At 54.4% G+C, this 17,430-nt stretch overlaps 1 protein-coding gene across 4 annotated transcripts; it reads right to left on the reverse strand.

Moving 5' to 3' along the window:
* Window positions 1-546: 546 nt before the first annotated feature.
* Window positions 547-12,427, reverse strand: Sema3b (semaphorin 3B). Of its 4 annotated transcripts, none has more exons than XM_076867287.2 (18): window positions 12,353-12,427; window positions 7,755-7,941; window positions 6,796-6,953; window positions 6,576-6,638; window positions 6,062-6,181; window positions 5,889-5,982; window positions 5,269-5,388; window positions 4,323-4,468; window positions 4,128-4,239; window positions 3,938-4,007; window positions 3,702-3,846; window positions 3,131-3,350; window positions 2,776-2,867; window positions 2,656-2,697; window positions 2,251-2,408; window positions 2,061-2,116; window positions 1,834-1,973; window positions 547-1,377 (listed from the first exon to the last, which is right to left on the reverse strand). In XM_076867287.2, exons 2-18 carry the CDS (start codon window positions 7,861-7,863, stop codon window positions 973-975), a joined length of 2,250 nt encoding a protein of 749 aa, XP_076723402.1. In that variant the 5' UTR covers window positions 7,864-7,941; window positions 12,353-12,427; the 3' UTR covers window positions 547-972. The 4 variants fall into 4 exon arrangements, with proteins under 4 accessions (XP_076723402.1, XP_076723403.1, XP_076723400.1 ...); XM_076867288.1 differs by lacking the exon at window positions 12,353-12,427 and adding an exon at window positions 10,750-10,788; XM_076867285.1 differs by lacking the exon at window positions 12,353-12,427 and adding an exon at window positions 8,211-8,289.
* Window positions 12,428-17,430: the final 5,003 nt, after the last annotated feature.

The following is a 17,430-nucleotide window of genomic DNA, read 5'->3' on the forward strand; positions in this document are numbered from 1 at the left end:
GTCACCCTTTTAGTGAGGCCTTCTGCTCACATTCCTTTTCCCATCACCCAGTTGTATTTTCTTTCTTTTTTTTTTTTTTTTTTTTGGAGAGGTGGTAGGGTGGGGAGAGGGGACCAGGGATTAACCTCAGGGGCATTCAACTACTGAGACACATCCCCAGCCCTATTTTTTGTATTTTATTTAGACACAAGGTCTCACTGAGTTATTTAGTGCCTCCTTTTTACTGAGGCTGGCTTTGAACTCTCTATTCTCCTGCCTCAACCTCTGGAGCCGCAGGTGTTACAGACATGCGCCACCTGACCCGGCACCAGTTGTTTTTTCTTCAGAGCATTTAGCTCACAGATTATATTATGCAGATGTATAATATACGATGTATCTGTGTCCCCAAAGGCCCTACAGAACTTGCTCAGTCACTTTAACAACATTATTAATCCTCACCTGGACAATCTTGGACAGAAGAAACTCAGACCTTTATGCTGCGAGAAAGATGCCCAATAACACAAAGTAAGATCTACGACTAGTGGTCATCTTTGGGGCTATTCCAGCTTTGGTTGATAATGTGTTTATTGCATTACTTTAGTACAGTCATCCTGCCTCGCCCCGCTCCCAACAGCCCAGCCTATTCACAGCTTTCTGCTCAGTGCCCAAGGGAGGGGAATCCCTCTGCCAAGGTGGGCACCCAGAACACCTCCCTGATTCTGCTCCTTGATCTGGAGCCCTGCTTCTGGTACCTTCCCTCTGGACTAGATCCCGCACCAGGCCTGGTCCGCCCTTCCGGGGCTACATTCAAGGGTTATCCTGTTAATAAATAAGCCGGAGCGGCAGCCCTTCAACCAGGGCCTGTCGGTTGCTGTCTCCATCGGCCCGGGGACCTCTGTGCTCCCGGTCCCAACCCATCTGTCTTCCTGGGGTCTGTCTGCCCCTCTTCCCGCTGTCATCTCCTGCCTGGTCCCTGGCGTGGGGACGGCCCAGTCACCAGTGTGCTGCGCTACGCGGACCCCTCTCAGCACGAGGCTCAGAGGCATGAGTCCGCCTGTTGCGGCCCTTCCTGCGTGACTCCAGGGCGGGCGGTCGCGGCACTGGCTGCGGGCGGCACATGCGCAAGGAGTTCGCGCCTCCACCGCCACCTGGCTCCACCAGCTGTAGAAAGTCCCGGTACCAGAGTTTAGGACCCAGCGGCGCAAGAGGCGAAGCCTCTTCGACCCGCGCCAGCCTTTCAGCCTGCGCAGCACTCAGCACATGCAGCATCAGGCGACGCAGTGGCTGTGAAAAACCCTGCTCCACTGCTACGCATAGGTACACGCCTGAGTCCTGGCGCCGCACGCCGCGCAGCAGCAGCCCCCGCGCGGTGCGCTCAGCGCGCTCCTCCACTAGCACCTGTTGGGAGAGGTGCAACATGAGGCTGCAGCTTTGGGGCCAGGAACTGAAACAAAAGGTCATTGGGAACCCAGGAGAAGCGGAAAAGGAGCACCTTCAGCTGCACGTTTGAAGGTGGGGTGAGGGGATCTTCAGATTAAGTTCTGAACGGGGCGGGGTCACCTGAATATGGGGGCGGGCCAGGGACCTAAATGGGCGGATCGAGGGCGGGCCCTTCTCCAGAGGATAACTGGGTGGGTCAGGATACCGTGGGTCTTTACCGGGATACAAAGTGCAGGTAAGAGACCAAACATGACCACGTGGGTAAGGGGTGTAGTTGGGAGGGGCCTCATTAGCCTGGAGCTTACCTATATGTGGAATGTAGGCTAAGGGCCTCCTTGGGCAGAGCGGGACCTCTCCTTAGGGATGTAGAAGGCGGGAAAGGGGCCACCTTGCGAATAGAGGAGCGAGGCTCACCTGGGTATGGGATGCCTCCCCTGCACGCTGGAAGGTCCACTCCAGGTGAGCCTGCAGCGAGCGAGGCTCACACTCTAGAAAGGCGCTGCCGCCCTCGACGCCGAAGACCTTCCGCTCCAACAGCGCCGGACGGGACGAATCTGGAAACCAGGAGAATGTTAAACTCAGGGAGGGTAGGGTAGGGTTGAGCATTTTCAGAGGGTTGTGGGGGCAGATGGAACACTCACCCCCCGAGCATAACATGCTGGGGTCGCCATTCCTTATGTCTTGCCGCCGGAACCGTCTGAGGGGAACATTGGAACCTTCATGAGCCCTTCTTTTTCCAGCCAGGGTCAGCCAAAGACCCTTTGTTTTTCCCTCCCTGCGGCTGGATCCTGACCTGGACACGGACCCGGACCCGACCCCGAGTTTGCTCACCTCTTGGCACTAGGCTGGAAGCGTGTGCAGGTGGCCCCGTCCCATGCGCAGTAGGGATCACGCGCCAAACAGCATTCAGCACAGGCGCGGCCGTGGGCAGCGCAGCGGTGCAAGGAGATCTGGGCCACTGCGCTCCGCGAAGCTATGTACAGCTGGTGCTAAAGGGTATGAGGGGCTCCGGGCTGACCAAGGTCGGTCGGTCCCGCATCTGCCTCCCATCGGTCAGAGATCCCGTCCCCCACTTGACAGATAGGAACACTGAGGTTCACTTAGGTCATATAGTCTAGCAAAGGCAGAGCCTATACTCGAACACCAGCTGAGAAACTACCAAAAGGGCAAAATGGCTGGGCCTTGAAGCATAAGCTTAGGATGTCCCATGTCCCACCCACCCTTTTGGTCACTCACCCTCTTGGAGGAGATTTGCATGCTGGTGACAGCAACAGAATCCTGAGAGGGAGGAGGGGCACCAGGATTAAGGCTTAATGGGTGGGTAAAGAGGCTGGACGACTGGGGTCAGTGCCTCACCTCAAATACATGCAGTTCCTCCAGAAGCAGCCCCTCAGAACTAGGCTGGCTACCCTTGGGGACTGAGATCACCTTCAGCACTGTGCCCACATCTGCAGGAATGAGAAGGGGGTGGAGGTGGAGGTGGATACTGGTTTTCCCTGATAACCAGGACTGGGGTCTTCTGCCTTAGAGGTTCCACCATCAGCATAATTGGGTCATGAGGTGGAAAGTAGATTGGAACAATCAGGGTAGCACCCAGAAAGTGGAGCCACAGGCCAGGCAAAGTGGTGGAGATGAACATGAAAAGCTTCCACTACCAGGCCAAGGAGCCTATATGAAGTCCTGTGGGTCAGTTACTGTGGCAGGACCTGACCTGTGCCAATGAAGAGGACGTCATAGTGTCCATCAGCAGCTGCTACACGATCTGCAGCGATTTGAGTGAAGGTGTACCCAGCACCCACTTGTAGGAAGAGAGGGCGCCCTCCCATGGGCAGCACTGAGTTGTACATGAGAGGGTGGTTCCGAGCAAACTGGATGACATCATCAGGGAAGTCCTTGGTAGAGCTGAAGGTGCCAAAGGTCTTGCTGGGACACTGGGGAGGGAGGAAAGAAGGCACAACAGGGTTATAGGCTTGGGTGTTTGGTGGGCAGCCCTCCACTCCAGACCTCTGGGAATATGGAAGAGAGAAGGGCACTTCCAAATGGAAGAGCACTGCCCTGGAGATTCGAGCCTTACCCTGGGAAGGCTAGATTGAGCTGAGTCTGAAAGGGGAGATGTGGCATTCTTCTGAAGATCCGTGTCTGATAATAATGACCTTTTCCCACCCATAACAAAAGGAAGAAACCATATTCACCAAGAAGACCCCAGGACAACTTCTTTACCCTTGAGTACCCTTGAGGCTTTGAAGTGGGTTATGGCAGGCAGGAATACCCTAGCTACATACCATGCCAGGCCGTGGGTAAGGGACACGACCCTGATAGGATACCCACTGGTGTGTGGGCCCCTCCTTATGTGCAAAAGGTCCCAGGAAGGCCCTGCGAACATCGTTCATGCTATACACACACACGGCAGAGCCCTGGAAGATGCCACTGCAGACAATGACAAGAGAAGAGTGAGGGGCCCCAGTGAGCCCAGCAGGCCTGAAAGAGAAGAGGGTGTCCCCTACCTCTTATCCCTCACCTGGAACTGGAGAAGACAGCATAGAGCAGTGGAGTCCTGCGGTCCCGTGAAGACAGCAAGAACACGTCCTCTGTATAGAAAGGGTCTACTTGGAGAAGAGTGCACAGCCAGCCTCTCTGGCCCAGTTAGGCTCCCGGAATCTGCACCCCTGAGCTTTTCCCCCATCATAGCTCCCACTCAAGGCACTTACGAAGCTGGTCGAAGTGGGTGTCGCCCTCAACCCCAGGCACTGAACACACCAGCCGCGCCTTCAGGAACGTTGTCCACTTGTTGACCAAGCTGCGCTGGCCACCCACATCGTTCTGCCAGGAGAATCTCAAGGTATAAGAGTGGGGCAAAGGGGCAGGGTCAAGGTTGCTCAGGGAGTGGCCCAGGGATTCCTCACCCGGCAGATCTGACCCACACGAGACACAGTCAGGCGTCCCACTGCAGGTGCTGCCTCCACGGCCGACTCACGGAAGAAGAAGTAGATTTTGTCATCATCAGGGTTCTCACTCTCCGGGATCCAGAAGACCTTGATAAACTTGGGTTCTAGCCGCAATGGGAGGCATAATGTTGGGCCCGCCAACTCACTACCTGCCCCCTCTGCTCAGCCAGCAGCTACTCCAACAGTAGCTTCTGACCACCCAGCTTCCAGGATCTGCGATGTAAGGAACAGCCACAAGGGGGCAGCAGAGTCCGTGGCTGCCTGAGCCAGCCGGCAGAGAAGAAATCCCTGGGACCTCAAATGGAGCCCCTCAGAGTTCCCCAGGCACGCAGGAAAGGAGGAAGAGGAGATGGGGAATCTGGTTTCATCTTGGCTACTGAATCTTTCTCAGGACCAGATCAGATGCTCCCCACTCCTGCTGCATTCCATGCTCTTAAAATAAACTATTCCATCCCTTGACAGTCTCCATCCTTTATCATTGCTACGGCCACCAGCCTGTTTCTTGTTTCTGCCTCAGGGCCTTTGCACTAGTTGCTCTCTCTCCCTGGAATGCTCTTCTCTTAATTCTCATGGCTGGCTTTCTTGCACTTTGAGAATTAATTTATACCTTCCCTCGGCAAGGTGGCTTCCTTTCCCTAACCCGGTATCCTTTTCCCTTCTCCATTTTCTCATCTACCTCATTGCTGCTGGAATTTATCATGTATTTGTTCTGAGGTCTGTGAACTCAAAGAAAGTCTGGGCCACACCTATCTTATTTGTCCCCCCCCATCTGGCATGGGACTTGATTATGGTAGATACTTGTTGAGACTTCACTGTACCCATTGCTCACTTATTTTATCCTTGCTTGGGACCTGCCCTGTGACAGGAAGGCAGCCCCTGCCCACTAGCCCCGCCAGCCTCTCACCGTTGAGCCAGCGGGAATCATGTGGCTCTGTTCGGAGACTCGGACGGTGGCCCAGGCTGCGAAAGATGGTAAAGTCCCGGCCCATGAGATCTGCTGCCACCCCTGAATACAACTCCTCCCCTGCAGATAGGGCAAGAGCTGCTCAGCCAAGATGAAGGCTTTGGGGATAGGAGGTTCTGGGGAGCTGTAGGGGCTGTCACTCCAGGAGGCTATGGGAGAATTCCTGGGATTCTCAGGAGGCATTGGAACCTGTGAGGTTCTAGAATTTTTTTTTTTTTTTTTTTTTTTTGGTTCTGGGGATTTAGCCCAGGAGCACTTGACCATTAAGCCTCATAATTGGGTCATGAGGTGAAAAGTAGATTGGGACAATCAGGGTAGGCAGAAAAGGGGCCCAGTGTATATAGTGTGTGTGTGTGTGTGTGTGTGTGTATGTGTGTATTTTTTTTTTTTTTTTTTTTGAGACAGGGTCTCACTAAGATGCTTAGGGGCTTGCTAAGTTGCCAAGGCTGGCCTTGAACTGTTTCAGCCTCCCCTGCCACTGGGATTATAGATGCCCAGCAGGTCTTAGAGTTTCTGAGGGGTTGTAGAGGTTCTGTTGGGGATCCAACCTTTGGACTCACCCACCAGCACGGAGGCAGCTCGATGCTTGGGGTCATATGGACTCTTCCCCTTGCCATCCTCAAGCCTTCTCAAGTCCAGCCGGAGCACAGGTTCCTGAGAAGCAGCGGGAGTTATTACTGCTAAACCTTTCTTCCCACTCTCAACCTCCCCCAGTGCCCAGATCTGATCTTACCTCCTGTTGGTGGCCCACCTCCACAAATGCACAGGTTGGGTGGAAGGCCCCTGTGCCACATGCCAGCAAGTGGGTATGGTTATAGACGTGCAGCAACTTCACGAAGTTCATGCACTCAGTCTAGTGGGCAGGCAGGGTGAGAGGCAGTGAGGGAGATGGTCTTAAGGGATCCCAGTTCACCAGGGGGATCCTCACCCCTTCCTTTCTTCTGTATCAGTTCAGGCAAGGGGCAACAGAGACAGAATGTCCTTGATAACCAGCCCAGCCCAGCCCACCCCTGACATGGTGGTTACATGGAGAAGTATAGACCTGCACAGCCCCCCATGATTCAGAGGCCCCCAAGAAGCATCACATGAGCCTCCACCCTGACTCACCACCTCCAGCTCTCAGCCACTTTGACCTCCCTGCCCTCACCCCAGTCAGAACAGGCAGGCCTCTGTCTTAGCACTGCCCTGTCTCTGGGGTGAGGGGCCAGCTCTCCCCACTCCCACCCCAGATAGCCAGCAACACTCACACCAATGTCCTTTCCTGCCCAGTTGCACTCCTCTCGCCATTCCACAGGGGCCGGCCAGGCCAGCTATAAGGAGGAGCGGGGAATGGAGAACACAGGTCAGAGATAGTCTCTATCCTGGCAGTCTCTCCAATTAGGGATCCCATCCCTTTTCTGTAGGCAGTGTGGAAGAGGGTCCTAGGGCTCTTGTCCTGGGCAGTGCTGGGGTTAGGGTCCCTGGCACCTTCTTGGCCCTCTTGCTGATGTTGTCCAGGCTGAGGGAGGCCACATGGTTTTCGGCACCCACAAACAGGCGTCCTCGCTCCTCATCTACCAGCAAGGCTTCATAGCAGCAAGTCCGCTCCAGCCTGAAGGTCCGGAGACCATGCCAGGACTGGAGTTCTGCGGGGGGGGGGGGGGAGGGACACCACTGAGAACTCTCATGCCATACCTCCCCAAAAGCCTCCCCAGGCCCTGCGTGGTTGTTTCTCTACGGACTAAGGTTATACGTGTGACCTAGCCCACACACCTGTGCGCTTACATATGTGTGAAATTATACTCGTGAAGACAAGCCCACCCAGGTGCATGTGTGGAGCTACAGGGTGGGCGGTGCAGCCCCCAGGAAGAGGAAAACAGGTTGAGAAAAGCATGTTCAGACACGTGGTGTCTCTGGGTGAGCGCACTGGGAGGCCAGGCTTGTGGACGCCAGGGTCCTGGGGGAGGTCAGGCATGTAGGGACAGCCAGAACCCCAACCCCAAAAAGTCAGGCTGAAGATTCCTTCCCTGTCATCATCACATCACCAACCCGAGCTCAGCAGAACTGCCTACCTGATGCCATTGCCTAGTAACCACACCTCCATGTAGGGGGTGTGAGAATGGGGCTCTAGTGGCCCCAAACCTTGACTTCCCTATTTCTCTTCAGAAGAAATATGGCCTGCTTGGGGTAGGGGATGAGAAAGATACAAGGTCTGTTGCTATGGGGACAAGAGAGGTCGTCCTGGGAAAGCATGAAGAGAATGTGGGCAGAGAGGTTGGGGAACTGAGGCCAGGACAGGGTTAAATGAAGATGGCCTGAGAATGACCCCGGGTCTGGTGATAGGCACACCCATGGGGCAACAGTCAACACAGAGACCCACTATACACACTGCGCCCCTTTTCTTCCTACCCCCAAGCTGGGCCCTGCTACCTGCCAGGTGCACCTACCTTGAAAGGAGAGCCGAAGACGTGGGGGGCTGGGGGCGGCACCCCCCAGCCCCGCTGCCCAGAGCAGGGCCAGTCCAGGGATCATGGCGGCGGCCTCTGTCCGCCCCATGCTGGCAGCTCAGGGCACTCAGGGTTCAGCAGGCGTGTGTGGAGGAGCCTTGAGCTGCCCTGGACTCTGCCCCAGGATCTGGAAGAGAAGGAGTCGGCAGCCCAACAAGCAGTTAGGGCTGGAGGCTGGGGGGAGTCCCCAGGGATCAGATTACAGCTCCTGGGGAAAGAGGCTGGGGGGTCACATTCCGCTTCTGAGCTGAGCCCTCCCTTCCTAGGGTGCCCTGCCTGGCCACAATCACAGACACACCCACGCTGGGCACACCCTCAGGGTCACCCTGCACTGGCAGGCACCCGCCCCACCACGTCACCCTCCTCAGTAACCTCCCCTCCTATATACACACTCACAGACATTAATTCACAAACACTGTGCACCACTTTATGCCAGCCTGGGACCAGGATACTGGGAGACACCAACAAGGCCCCTGTGTGTTAGAGGCAGAATGCCAACAAGGAGTCAGATCCTGTGGTCGTTTCAGAGGGTGCCAAGTCAATGAGCAAAACAAGCCGATTAAGAGAGTGAAAGTGACAAAAGGGATTCAGGTCTCTGGAGGTGGATGTGTACTCACAGACCATAGAGAAAACAGAGGTATTTGGGGGCTAGAGCCAAGATTGTGTGTGCCTGTGAATGTGAATGTGTTCCAAGGGTACCTTTGTGAATGTGCACATGTGTATAGTGTATGTGTGTGTGTGCATGTGTGCACAAATACAGTATGTTGTATCACTCATGTAGTTATGGGTTGAGTATGCAAATGTGTGTATACCTATCTGTGTGTCACTGTATGCACATCTATGCAATGTGTATGTGTGTGATGTGTGCACGTTTTATGCACGTGTCACATTTGTGCATGTGCAAGTATATACACACACACACACAATTATATGTGTGTCTCAGTGAGCAAATACAAGTGCAGCATCAATCACTCCCTTCAACTCTGAGATACCAGTGAAACCCATTCCTCAGAGCAAGATGTGCTGCCCAGGAGAGCCAGAGCCCGGGTCTCTGCAATGGGCAAGCAAGCACCTCAGCTTCAACTAGGGACTGCCCCATGCCAGACCCAGCAACCCCAGTTGGCTTGGCTGCTCCCTCTGCACCCCAAAGGGTATAAGGATTAATCACACAGATTCTATGAGGTCAGCCTTTGGACCTAAGGGGTATGGGGAACAGGGTAATCAGCTTTTCACCCTCAATCCCAGGCTCCCGATGGAGCTGTCCTTCCCTCTCAGAGTCTCCACATTCCCCCTGAGCCCCTCAAGTTTACCCCCTCTTTGAGCCCCTCCACTGAACCAGAGACCTTCTTCAGATGAGGCAAAGCTCTGGTTGCTACCCCCACCTTATTTCCCAGGAGCTAACTGGGCAGGTTTTGGGCACAGGACCCCTAGGGGTGGGGCATGGTCCCAGGGTGAAATTCAGGAATGGAAGCAGGTGCTGGGGCAGGTCTCAGGCCCCTCCAACCACTCCCCTGCCCCACTCCCCAGCTCCTGGACCCTTCACAAGCCAGGACCCCCACCTCCCTCCTTCCATCTGCTGACACTTGCCGCTGCCTCTTCTCCGGTACTAGAGGTCTTCAAAGCCAACACCTGCTACCTTCCATACTCCACCAAGAACTCAGCAAAGACACCTCACCACCCTAGTCTCTTTTCACTCTGGGGAAGGGAAGAAGGCTAGGGGCTGCAGGGCACCCTCTGACGGCTCCTTTAAGGAGTAGCCCCCGCCCCCACCAGGCCAGCCACCGCCCCATAGCCGTAAAGTTTTCAGGACTGCAGGGCGGATCGGGTGACTGGGCAGGCAGCCGGGACCAGCAGCGGCAGGCCAGAATGGAATGGGCACAGGGAAGGGTGGGTAGGGATGACCCCTTCTCTGTTGGGCCTTAAGGCAAAGTGTATCCCAGATGACACCAGAAGGCAGGTGGCCAATCAAGGCAAAAGAAGAAGCAACAGAGAACTCCCCCCTACACACCAGCTTCAGGCAGTTCTGTGCAGCAGGCAGGGGCAGGGACAGTTCTCCACTTCCTCACCTGTTCTCCACAGCTGGGGTACTTGAAGGGATAATGGCAAACTGAGCAGCTGCCTTAGCTCCCAGGAGCCTATTGGGTTGGGAGGGCTAAAGGTCAGGGGTTCTCAACTGGAGATCTGATAAGTCTCTTAAACCTCAGCCCCAGAACTTCCTCACCAATTGGACCACCTAATACTTCAAATGGTTGGCCTACAGTGGCTGCAATGATAACCACGCAAGGGTGTGTATGTGTGTGTGTGTGTGCGTGTGTGTTTAGAGCTGGAGAGGAGCACAGGAGTACTGGAGGTCCAGTGAATCTTACTTTCGCACTATGAGGTGTGGGCCCATACTGAGACCCCCATCTTGACCAGGGTCATACATCAGTGCTGGGTCCTACATCAATGCTCCCTAACTCCAGCCTCTCTTCCTAGGTAGGAGGAACTGTGCCCATCAAACCCAGAGCCGGGTACCTGAGGGAGTTTTGTTTTTATTTTTGGTTTTGGAATTTTTTTGGGGGGGGGGTACGAGGGATTGAACTCAGGGGCACTTGATCACTGAATCACATCGCCAGCCCTAGTTCGTATTTTATTTAGAGATAAGGTCTCACTGAGTTGCTTAGCACCTCACTTATGCTGAGGCTGGCTTTGAACTTGCAATCCTCCTGCTGTAGCCTCCCAAGCCTCTGGGATTACAGGCGTGTGCCACTGCACCCAGTTTACCTGAGGGAATTTTACAGATAGGAAGGGGCTCCTGCCCTTCAGAGCCTCAGTTGAGAAGGGCCTGGGGTCTTGTTCTGAAGCTGGCTGTAATTCCACTGTGAGAGGTACTGTGGAGGGGCTGAATGTTGTCAATGGCAGAGTACAGCCCTCAGATCCACCTGGGTAAACATACCAGGGCTTGAAGATGGGCTTTGACCCCTCAATCCGCCCAAAAGCATTCTCCTGCTGCCTCCCCAAGGCTGGTCAGCAGTTTCTCAGGGGTCAATGATGTGGGCACTTCAAGTGTATAGAATTTTGTTGCCTGTTCCCTGATGCTATACACCTGGAAAAGGACAGAGGTATGGAAAGACTCATCTCCAAGTCCCCTGGAGTCCATTGCAGGGCTATGCACCTCCTTCCTGGGCCTCAAGAACAGTTTTCCTGGACTGACCTGGCCAGCTGGTAGGTAAATAATGGGAACCAGTGGGGGGGATCAGGGAATTCAGGATGGCCACTGGAAGAATGCTTCTCTGCCTGAGCTCTTGGGCTTCTAGGGTACAGCTTTGTCCTATTCCTGGACTAGCTGCTTCTCCCCTTAAACCTGGATAGCCTCCCCTGGCCCCATGCAAGCAAACAAAATTCTTCAGCTGTTTACAATTTTCCACCCCAGCAGCCAAGACCAGCAAGTGCCTTTGAGGCCCCTACCACCCCCACAGCGTCCCTTATCTGCCCTCACTACCTTCAGTTCCCCAGGACCAGAGTCCCAGTCTCTGTTTCAATCCTGCACCCCGCCCCACTACATTCACACTGAATAATGGAACCAGGACTCCCATAATCTTTCCAACAACTTAGGACTGACTTTCTAGCCAAAGAGAATGGACTAATCTCTGGCCCACCTGAGCAGCATATGTTGCCCTTCCTTCTCCAGATCCACTTTTTTTTTTTTTTTTTTTTCCTTTGAACAGGAAGGGAGGTCCCAGGGAAGAGCTCAAATTATATTTGCCCCTACAAGGTCTCCTTTCTGCTCCTTAGCGCTGGGTCCCAGTGTGACAGGTCATGGGTAGGAGTCCCCATGAAACCAGTACTCCAGGGGCAGAGTCATTGTTTTAGAGTCACAATGTTGCTCCTGAAGCCCCAAGGACTCTGGAATCAGGCAGCCTGAGCATGGGTCTCAACAGAATTAGCAAACTGGGAGAGGCAGCTGAGGTCTCCTCTTCTGCCTATACCCCTGCCCTAGGTTCTTGGGCCTCTACCTTTGTTGGGGCATCCATGGGCATAGACCTGCCTGAGTTCTTACTCTGAGGCTATCCATTGGCACAGCCTACCCATGTCATGGCTTTTTCTTCCAGAAATAACTGGATTGTTGTGCCAAATACCAGCACCTGCCTCTCCACACATCACCAGCTGGGCCTGCTCCTCTATGTCCTGCCTGGACTCCAGGTGATGTGGCTGAGGTAGGACACCCATCTGAGGAAGGCTGCACCAATCATCCAGTGCCCAGCCAGGGCTGAATGGAATCTGTTGCTGCCCACTCACACCTGTTTTAGCAATCAAGGAGCCAGGCCCCACGTCATAACCTTTCCCTGTTGGCCGTGTGGGCACCAGGTTATGCTGCCCTGAGCACTTACACACAGTGAGGGAGGCAGTAGAGAATTGCCATGGAAAGTTCCCAGACACCTAATTTCCCTGACACTCTAACATCTGTCCCAGCAAATTTCCAGGGAGAGGAGGGTCAGGGCATTTCCCCCACCCACCCCCCAGCCTGGTCTCCACACTCCCCAGAGAACCCGGCCCACCTTTTTTCCGAAAGATCAACTCCTCCCCTCTTTGCCGGTTCCCCTTCCCTTCTGAGGGACATGTCAGAGCTGAGGTAGAGGGGCTAAGGGAGGGGCTACCAAGAACCCTGGGCCTTTGGCTGTGGCCCTCCCCCCATCGGCTCCGCCCCTGCCCTCCCTCCGCCTCCTGCACATTCCTCCCAAGCTGAGGTCAGCCCCTTTGGGATGGGGGAGCCCCCCCCACTACCAGCCACATCACAGCTCTTCTCTCACTCCTGTTTTCTTCATTGCCCAGCAGGGTGGGGTGGGGAAGAGAGGGGGCTGGGGGCAGGGCCTCCCTCTCCCTTCTGCAGACCTTGCAAAGACTGGAGGGGGCTGTACCAGGAACACTGCAAAAGTGGCACTCTATACTCATTAGCAGACATTAACATAAATACTACATTCCCTAAGCCGACTAAAGAGGGCCTCCCAGAGGCTGGGGATGTAGCTAGCTCAGTGGTAGAGTGCTTGCTGGGCAGAGCACATAGGAGATCCTGGGATCAATTCACCAGCACTAAAAAAAAAAAAAAAAAAAAAAAAAGCCTCCAAGAATGTTCTCTGGGGGCTCTGTATGCTCTAGTGGGGGTTGGGGGAGAACCTGACTAGGAATCACTCTCTTGGCAGGATTGTGGGTCCTGACACTCTGTCACCAGCTGTGCCTTTAGTTGAAGACTGCGTCTCTCAGATCACTCTTATTCCCCTGCAGCTGCAGCCACAGGGCCAGGCAGGTCTGGTGCACAATGGAGGCACTGAAGATTACTCTGTTGCCACCTCAGCTCTGGGCACACCAGGCCATTGCGGCCTTCAAAGGCCTTGAGGGAAACCCTTCATTGGTATCTCTTCCATCCTGGCCTTTCAGCCCTCTCTCCCTCTCTCCCTCTTTCAGGCTCAGCCTCTCTTCAACTCCCCTACTCTAGTGACCCCCCCCACCCCAGCACAGCTACTTTCTGACCCCTGTGCCAAGATCAGCCTCCTTCCCTCCCCTAGGCACTCCTCTGACTTCTTACTTCACAAGTTCCCAGACTAACCCTAGTAGTGTCCAAGCCCATCCCTACTGGGATCACTCTCAGAGAGGTCCTTCAGTCATGCTGAATATAGGACAAAGTCCCACATCCTCTACTTGCAGCTTGAAGTCTGACTCCCATGCTGTGTCTCTGGTGTAATTCTGCCACTCCATATGTCCTCTCCAAAATATCCTGCTTTCAATTCCCTGGCTCAGAGAGTTTGATGGGTGCATGCTGGGTGCCTGGGGACTGCCTTCTCATCTGAGAGTTCAAGAGGGTTAGGAAGATGCAAATCCCTATAAAAAGGATATCCCTAGGATCTTTAGAGCATTAGAAAAAGGGATCAGGATCAGTGTTTTGGGATGGGCTCAGATTCAGAACTCAGATAGCTTGTGGGATGCAGGCTCCTAGTCTGACATTTCACAGCACCCTCCCCAGCTCAGCCCCTGCCAACCCTTCCACTTCTCCAACTGCCCCATTTCTGGGATGCATCAGCTCTTTCAGTGCCGAGTTTTTGCCTGGACTGTGCCCTCAGCCCTTTAGGGCCCTTCCCTTAAAGAGTTATTAACTGCATTCTTCCTCATTATTTATTCACTACCGGACCTCAGCTATCAGCCTTCCTCTGTGTAGTTCCAGACTTCTGTAAACCAGGTTCAAGCCTCAGAGTCAGCCTGTAGGTTCTCCCACTGAGGACTCCAGGGCTCAGCAATAGGGATGCAGGAGAGAGCAAGCCTGTAGGAAGGCCTTCCACTTTCCTGGGTCTTGATGGGGAACTGAAGGCATACCTCAGACCACTCCTTGACCCTGCTCAGCTCCTCAGAAATTGACTCCCCTCACCCCAGTGAGGTCAGAAAGCAGAGCCCAAGGGAGGAAGGGCATACCAAACTGATTTTCCTCCCAACCTAGATTGTGTGTGAAGCTACATCTTAAGCAAGGGAAAAAACAAGGCAAGGAGGATTAAAGAACCCATGGCCTTGCCTCTTCCCCCTTGGACTCTGGTGCCTACCACTGTGCGATTGAGGCTTAGTGCCTGGTAGGCATGCACACACTTGTTTGCACAGCTGGACACATAGCCCAGTTGGCAGGGGGCCATCACCCTGAGTGGGTGACAGGGGCTGCCTTCTACTTTGACAGTCCAAGGGGGTTGGGAACATGCAAATACCCACATCAGGATCTCCTTTAGGGCAGTAGAAACAGGGATTGGGGTCAGTGTTTTTGGATGAATTCATACTCAGAACTTAGCCAAGAGATGCTACAGTATTGTCTTTGCCCCTCCTAACTCCTGGGGCTACTCAGACCTAGCTGGCCATGTCAAAGGCCAGGCAGCTGTAGTCAGGACCTAAATGCCCCAGCCTGTGACTGGTTTGGCACTCTGGATCTGAGGGTGTATACGGAAAGATTCTGAGGAACTCTAAGGGGGTGGGTGGGGTAGGAGGGTTTCCTGATGTCAGAAGCCATGAGAGAATGGAGTATGATGGCACATACCTATAATCCCAGTGACTCAGGAGACTGAGGCAGAGGGATTGCAAGTTTGACACCAGCCTCAGCAATTTAGTGAGGCTCTCAGCAACTGAGGGAGACCCTATCTCAAAAAATAAAATTAAATTAAAAGCTGAGTATGGAGTTCTGTGTTGTAAAGTGGCCCTGAGTTCAATCCTCAGTACCCAAAACAAAATAAACCCAGCAGCCATGGGGCTGCCCTGGAAATGTGAGAGGTTCCTCCAGGTCCTGGCAGGAAAGACCTCAGCTCTAACCCTGTGGCTGGCATCAGAGCCTCGACCCACCTGGGCCTGGGGAACTGAAAGCCTGCCTGCCTGCCTCTTCCCACAGGGTTTCCCAATATTCTCCCCTGTTAGGCCTCTGACTCTTAGAGCTTGTCACTTTCTCTCTTCCCAGCTGTTCCCCTGCCCCCAAAATGGGTTAAAAATACCAAGGCTGCCACCACATCAGTAGCACAGAGCAACTATTTCAAGTGGGCCCGGCCCTCTTTGAGGCAGATGAGCCTCGTGGCTGTCCCCAAAGTCTGGGACAGCCCATTCTATACTGAGAACATGAGCTTGGGTCTCTACCTGACTCTGCATACCCTGCTAAAAGGTCCTGGGTTTCATAGCTGCAGTTGCCTAAGGGTGTGGACAATATGATGAACAGTCTTAGGTTGGGAGTGCTCTGGAGACAAGGGACAGGGAGCATTGAGATTCAAGGGATGAGAAATGGCCAAGTCCAACACTCCTTCAGGCAACCCCAGGCAATAGGGGATACCCACCTCATGAAGTTCCTCCAGTTGGGGTGCAGGATACCTGGGCAGCCCCTCTTGCCTGCCACCCCTCCATGGCTGGGAATTTCCCAGCTGTCAAAGACAAGGCAGAATTGAGAAGCCGCCCCCGCCAGTGCTGGGACAATAGAGCCTTATGCCCTCGAAAAATCCAGCTGGGGTAGGAGGGCCAAGGCAGGTGGAAGCCTAGCTGTCTGCACCCAGGGAAGCCCTGCTTGCCAGAACCCCACCCAGACCCACTGGCAACTCTAGTCCAAGGAGAATCCTAGCCAGAGCCCTGCAAGGCCCACCCAAGGAGGGAGGCACTGAGTGCATGACAGGCAGACAATGCTAGCCCCTCAATGGTCCCTCTGTGCTGGGATCCCCCTCAGGACAGAGGGAAGGAACCATCTCCGGCACCCGCTTCCTGCTGGGCGGGCATCGGAACACTGGAGCAGATCTCCCCACCCGACTCGAGCATGTCTGGAACTAAGCGGGGTCCAGGCCCGAGCCTCTGAGGGAAAGCAGGTGTCCTGGGATGGGCGCAGGTTGTTTTCCTTGTCAGTCAGAGGTAGCGGTAGCCATATTGGCCCTTTGGAACTGGGGCCAGGAAGGAGGAGGCTGGGGATGGAAGGGGGGCGCTAATCTCCTTCCGACTCGGGCGGCCACAGGCTCTCATCTCCTGCCAGTACCCTAGGATCCGCTGCCGCGGGGCACCGGCAGGTGTGTGGAGGCGGAGCCCGAGGCCCAAGGCCCAACCCCTCCCTCTCCGCCTCCGCGGCGCCGACCCCAGCCCGCCACCGGCGCAAGCAGCTTTGTCCGGCCGCGGGCTCAGAGCCGCCGCCGCTGCACAAAGCTGCCTTTGTGCCCGCAGCCTCGGCGGAACCCGATGACGTCAGCCTCCGTGACCTGCCGGGAAGCGCCGAGCACGGACTGTGGTGCCTCCTGGCGGCCGGAGGCGGAAGCGCTGGCCCTAGAACCCCACCCAGCTGAGACCGGCCTTTCACTGTGTCTTCCAGGTGCTCAGCCCTCAGAGGTCTAAGAAGGCGCTGGAGGCGCTAGAGCACTCGCCTAGCACGTGCGAGGCCCTGGGTTCGATCCTTAGCACCACATAAAAATAAATAACAGGGGGCTGGGGATGTGGCTCAAGCGGTATTGTGCTCGCCTGGCATGTGTGCGGCTTCGATCCTCAGCACCACATACAAACAAAGATGTTGTGTCCGCCGAAAACTGAAAAATAAATATTGAAATTCTCTCTCTTTAAAAAATAAAAATAAAAATAAATAGATAAATAAATAAAAGGTATTTGTCCAACTACAACTAAAAAATAAATTAAAAAAAAAAAAAAAAAGTCCTGGAGCCTGGGGTTGGCACATAAGGCCCACCCCACTGATATCCATCATTTCAGTTAGTTTCTTGCAACTTACACATTGGGAGCCCTAGCCCCCAGTACAGCCAATGATCTGCAGCTTCCCAGGCCTTATCACCTTAAGTGATAAGTGTGGTTATCTGCCTGTCTCAACCCTTCAGGTTTGAAAAGGTAGGCTCTTTAGTCATGCAGAGCACATGGCTGTGACCCAGCACCTCATACACCTTTGTACTTGGGAGGTCAGAAGTCACCATTTCCTTCTGCACTAGAGGTTGGCTGGGCACCCCTCTTGCTTGCAAGTGCAAGAACCCTTTAGAAGAGTTTCTGAGTCTGCCCAACTGCTTTGCCAGGCTTGCAAGCTGCCCCAAACCTGCAGAGAGAGGGGACACCCAGGCCTCTGCATACAAGCTGACCAGTCCAGTGGGAAATTAAAGCT

This window comes from Callospermophilus lateralis, chromosome 10 (genome assembly GCF_048772815.1).
Source record: "Callospermophilus lateralis isolate mCalLat2 chromosome 10, mCalLat2.hap1, whole genome shotgun sequence".
NCBI lineage: Eukaryota > Metazoa > Chordata > Mammalia > Rodentia > Sciuridae > Callospermophilus > Callospermophilus lateralis.

What these genes read in the sequence shown, in the direction of transcription:
- Sema3b (XM_076867287.2), bottom strand. Translation starts at nt 7,863, where the DNA reads ATGGGGCGGACAGAGGCCGCCGCCATGATCCCTGGACTGGCCCTGCTC. An exon ending in GGGCAGGAAAGGACATTGGT is followed by an intron (nt 6,182 to 6,575) that starts GTGAGTGTTGCT and finishes CCTGCCCACTAG; the next exon opens with ACTGAGTGCATGAACTTCGT. An exon ending in TGATTCCCGCTGGCTCAACG is followed by an intron (nt 4,469 to 5,268) that starts GTGAGAGGCTGG and finishes CATTGCGGCTAG; the next exon opens with AACCCAAGTTTATCAAGGTC.